Here is a 4,849-nt window from a genome sequence, read left to right as displayed (position 1 = left end):
AGCACCACCCCCCCCGGTTTTTATACACACCTCTTTAGAAAGGGAAAATTTTTACATACATCCTCTTTCTTCCTGGAAAGAAAAAAAAATTCCGATATTTTTTTACATTTTTTTTTTTTTTTTTTTTTTTGTCTTTTTGAGACAGGGTCTCCCTGTAGCTATAGCTGGGCTGGAACTTGCTATGTAGACCAGGCTGACTTTGAACTCACAGAGATCTGCTTACCTCACTCTGCCTCACTAGTGCTGAGATTAAAGGTATGTGTCACCACACCCAGGCTAGTATCTACCTCTATTTAAACATAATAAAAAGATACAAAACTTACGGTTTCTTTCACCAATAGTGCAATGAACTCTTGACTCATCTCAGTAGCTTCCCGCCCCCACAGGTTTTCCAAATTGGCTTCCTGAGATTCCGGTAGGGGGAAGGCTGGCCCTGGCTCTTCCTCATCAATTGCTATCTCCTGGTCTTCAAGCTCTCCAAGAGGATGGGCAGGCTGAGGAGAAGTAGGGCCTGGAATCCCCTCCTGCTGGGGTTCTGGCCTTGGAAAAGCTGCCTCTGGGAAATCATGCTGCAAGAACAAGGGGCCCATTTCTGCTTCAGAATGCCGCTCTTGCGGCACAACCTGGCTTGTTCTCTCCTGGGATTGTGGCTTTAGAGCCCTGAAATAGGGATGGTCAAGCCAGTAGTCTTCTTCAATCACCTGGTCATCTACTGAGGCAGCTGGTTCTCCAAGATTTGATAAGAGCTCTGTCTCCGAGTCTTCTGATGATTGGCTGTGAGCCTCCAAAGGATCACTTTCTGAAAAAAGAAGGCCACTCTCTCCCAATATAATGACTTTCTGTTCCAATCTTGGCTTGACAATGTTATTCGCTATCTGGTTATGACTTGGCCCAGGTTTGGGTTCTTTTTCTGTTTGGCCACTTGACTTTGTGAATTCAGAGGCTTCAGGAGGCCCAAGATCCAGAAATTCATCATACTCATCCTCAGAATCATCCTGTGCCCCAGAATCAAACAACGAGTTGTTACACAAGGAAAAATAGTTGTGTAAATGTGTTTCAAAGTCTGTTCTAGAAATTTTAGGTCTTTCTTCTCCCCATCTGTTCAGATTTTGCCACTGAGCAGCTGGTTTGATGAGATTGGGTCGGGATGTCTGAGGTCTATGTGTCTAAGAAAAAATGAAATTTTAATAATAAAATTTCAATTTCTTTCCTATGTCTATGCTTCCTTATGTACTTGCACTGAAAAGATAGGAAAGAAAACCAGAAACATCTTTCCCCTGAGCAAAAACTATTCTTCATATTTATCAATATTGCAATTTGATGACGTAATAGTATCGCTAACAGTCAAAGTAGAGGCCGGGAGATAGCTCACTCAAGTGGAAAAATGCTTACCACACAAGCCTGAGGATCTGAATTTGATCCCCAGCCCACAGGTAAAATGTTGGGAATGGTGGTATACATCTACAGGCAGATCCTAGGGCCTCGCTACCCAGCCCATCTAACAAAAACAGTGAATTCTGGGTTCACTTCAAGACACTGTCTCAAAAAATACAGTGGAGAATAATAGAGTAAGACACCAAACATCAACCCCTAGTCTCTACCTGTACATACATAGGCTAGTGTACACACACACACGATGCACAAATCACTGGTCACTGGGAAATGTCAATCAAAACCACAGGGAGATGCCATTGCAATACCATCTCTGTGTGCTATGGAATGCATGTGCATGCGTACACACACAATGAACAAATAAATGTAATAAAACAACTAAGGTGCTGTCAAGAATGTGGAGAAAAGCTTGGGTTGGACAGAGTGCAGCTAAAAGCACTGGGCTGCTCCTGCAGAGGACCTGGGTTCAGTTCCCAGTTCCTACATAGAAGCTACACACAAACCTGTACATGGATATTTGTAGCAGCACCATACATTACTCATGATAGCCAAAAAGTAAAAACTGAAACGACCATCATCTGCTGAGTACAAAAACAAGCTATACAATGGAATATTGCTTGACAATGAAAAGAAATAAAATGCTAATATGCTGAATGAAAGAAGAGTGGCTGCAAAAGACCACACAGTATGATTCTATTTGTGTGAAATGTCTCGAGTAGGCAATAAAAACAGAGAGAAATCAGATTAATGGCTGCCTATGACAGGTGAGTGGGAGATACTTATCTAGTAGGTCAGAACTTCTTTGTGAGGTGATGAAATGTTCTAAAATTGATCTGTGATGATGAACGCAAGAGTGTGTGAATAGACTAAAAGCCATCAGTTTACATGCTTTAAACAGACGACCTATGTTTGATTCCTATGACCCACATGGTAGAGAGAGAACTGATTCCCACAAGCTGTTCTCCGATCTCCGATGTGAGCCACGGCATGTACACATACATGGATGTGCACACCCACACAACAAATAAAATGTAGTAAAATAATAGAAGTTTAAGATTAAAGCCTGATATGCATTGCAATATGGATGGAATGCTAAAAGAAGCCCATCACAAGAGACTACATAATTTACATGGATTTTCTATGCTGTGTCAATCTATAGAGATTAGTGTTTGTACAGGGTGAAGAGCAGAGACAAGAAGGGGGAAAATGGGCAGTGATGCCTAACAAGTGATTTTAGGGTACAAATTAAAATATTCTAAATATGAATGTTCTGAAATTGATTGTGGTGTTTGCATAACTCTGAATATACACTAAAGCTACTGAATTATAGACTTTGAAAGGAGACAGTGCTTGCAGCCATTGAACTGCAAGGTGATGTTACACAGCGGTACATAGTCATAGCAGTATCATAAAAGGATAAACACAGAATGAAGATTTAAGGGAGTAAGGGGATCACATAATTTAAATGTTGAAGAAGTGTGTCAAACATGATAAAGCAGAAGAATCACCAAATACAAAAAGAAATCCATGAGTAAGAAAATAGATTGAAGATGGCATGGTGGCGCATGCCATTAATCCCAGCACTTGAAAGGCAGAGGCAGGCAGATCTCTGTGAGATCTGAGCCAGCCTGGTCTATACAGTGAGTTCCAGGCCAGTTGTGGCTACAGGAAAACTCTGTCTCAAAAAATAAAGAAAACTGAGGGGAGCACTGCCAAGGTCAATTCTGGAGTTGTTTCTCTGGTAACATAGGAGGACTAAAAACAAGGAGAAAAGAAACAATAGTTGATAAAAATCAAGAAAAATGGAAAAAGGACACAAATACACAAAACAGAAAAGGAAGGTGGAAATAAGAGTAAAAAGAAAAGGCTTTTGGGGCTGGAGAGATGGCTCAGCAGTTAAGAACACTGGCTATTCTTGCAGAAGACCTGAGTTCGAATCCCAGCACCCACATGGCAGCTAACAACTGGCCGTAACTCCAGTGCCAGGGGATCTGACAGTCTCTTCTGACCTCCGTGGGCATTGCATGACATGGGTGTACTTACCTACACGCAGGCAATACACACATACACATAAAATAAAAATAATAGTTTAAAAAATTCTATTTATGTATTCAAAACCACAAAGAACTTAGGTTCAAACTTATAAAAGCACTGTCCATTGCATGACACAGGTGTAGTCACATACATGCACTATCCTACCCAAAGAAGAAATAGTAAAGGCAATCTTATCTTGTGCAAGGACTGTTCTTATTTATTTTTCAAATCTTATTATTTTTATATGTATGCACATATTGCCTGCATGTAGGTAAGTGCGCCCATGCCGTGCAATGCCCGCGGAGGTCAGAAGAGGCTGTCGGATCCCCTGGGACTGGAGTTACAGATAGTTGTTACTAGCCATGTGGGTTCTGGGATTCAAATCCGGGTCTTCTGCAAGAACAACCAGTGTTCTTAACCGCTGAGCCATCTCTCCAGCCCCAAGGGCTGTTCTTATTCTTATCTATCATCACTATTTATGAGAAATTCTGAGGAATTATTACAATGTAATTTATGAGACTGACACAGTGCCTGCTGTGCTAAGGAGGCACCTAAGGCAGTAGATAAGAGAAGAATGATAAAAACTGGGCATCCAGATTCCCTATCCGCAAGCTGGGTAACCTCTTCAGAGGATGGTGTGGTAAGAATAGGAAGTAGGAATTGGCTAGGCAGTTAGTATAAACAGACCCCAAAGAAAAGTACCCAGCTTCTTGGCTAAAAGTCAAAATGTCCTTGGGGCTCTTAGCAACATACTCTGTTCCAAAGGCCAAAATTGTCAAAAGTATTTGGGAGCTTGTATCTAATTCTTTAAAGATTTTAGGATTACCTCTTCAGAGGGGGGATTGTTAAGAGTACCCAAAAGCCCCATAAAAATAAATGAAAGAAGAAAAAAAAAAAAAAGAGAGAAAAAAGTGATGGGGCAATATGGGTGGTGTTGGAAGGGAGGGAGTGGGCATGGATTTGATCAAAACACCTTATATGCATGTATGAAATTCTCAATAAAGTTTTTCTAAAAGCTAAATAAGCTGGGTGTAGTGGCACACGCCTTTAATCCCAGCACTCAGGAGGTAGAGGCAGGCGGATCTCTGTGAGTTCAAGGCCACCATGGTCTACATAGTGAGTTCCAGGACAGCTGGTAACAGAGACACCCCGTCTCAAAGAGACAGAGTGACCTGTCTCAAAAGGGGACAGAGAGACCCTGTCTCAAAAAGACCAAAAAAAAAAAGTTAAAACAAAACAACCGCCCCCCCCCCCCCCAATTCAAGGCCAGCTTCTGCTACATCAGACCCTGTTTAAGACAGGCGTCTTGGTGTGATGGCAACATCTATAATTCCAGCACTTAAAAAAGTTGAGGCAGGAGGACTACCACAAGTTTGAAGACAGCCTGAGCTACATAATGAGTACCAAGCTAGCACAGGCTATA

The 4,849-nt window shown here is 41.7% G+C and overlaps 1 protein-coding gene across 5 annotated transcripts in view; it reads right to left on the bottom strand.

Annotated features, from left to right (window-relative positions):
* Rnf216 (ring finger protein 216) overlaps positions 1-4,849 on the bottom strand; it is a 147,884-nt gene that overhangs the window by 120,551 nt on the left and 22,484 nt on the right. For 4 of the 5 annotated variants that reach the window (XM_008851366.3, XM_008851365.3, XM_008851368.3 and 1 more), the window contains one exon: positions 324-1,166. In XM_008851366.3, the coding sequence (XP_008849588.1) occupies positions 324-1,166 (843 nt within the window). The remainder of the gene's footprint in view (positions 1-323; positions 1,167-4,849) is intronic. The other variant, XM_008851369.3, reaches the window with a different exon arrangement.

Source organism: Nannospalax galili, unplaced genomic scaffold (genome assembly GCF_000622305.1).
Source record: "Nannospalax galili isolate Female #2095 unplaced genomic scaffold, S.galili_v1.0 scaffold664, whole genome shotgun sequence".
NCBI lineage: Eukaryota > Metazoa > Chordata > Mammalia > Rodentia > Spalacidae > Nannospalax > Nannospalax galili.
This window is presented reverse-complemented; position numbering and strand designations above follow the sequence as displayed.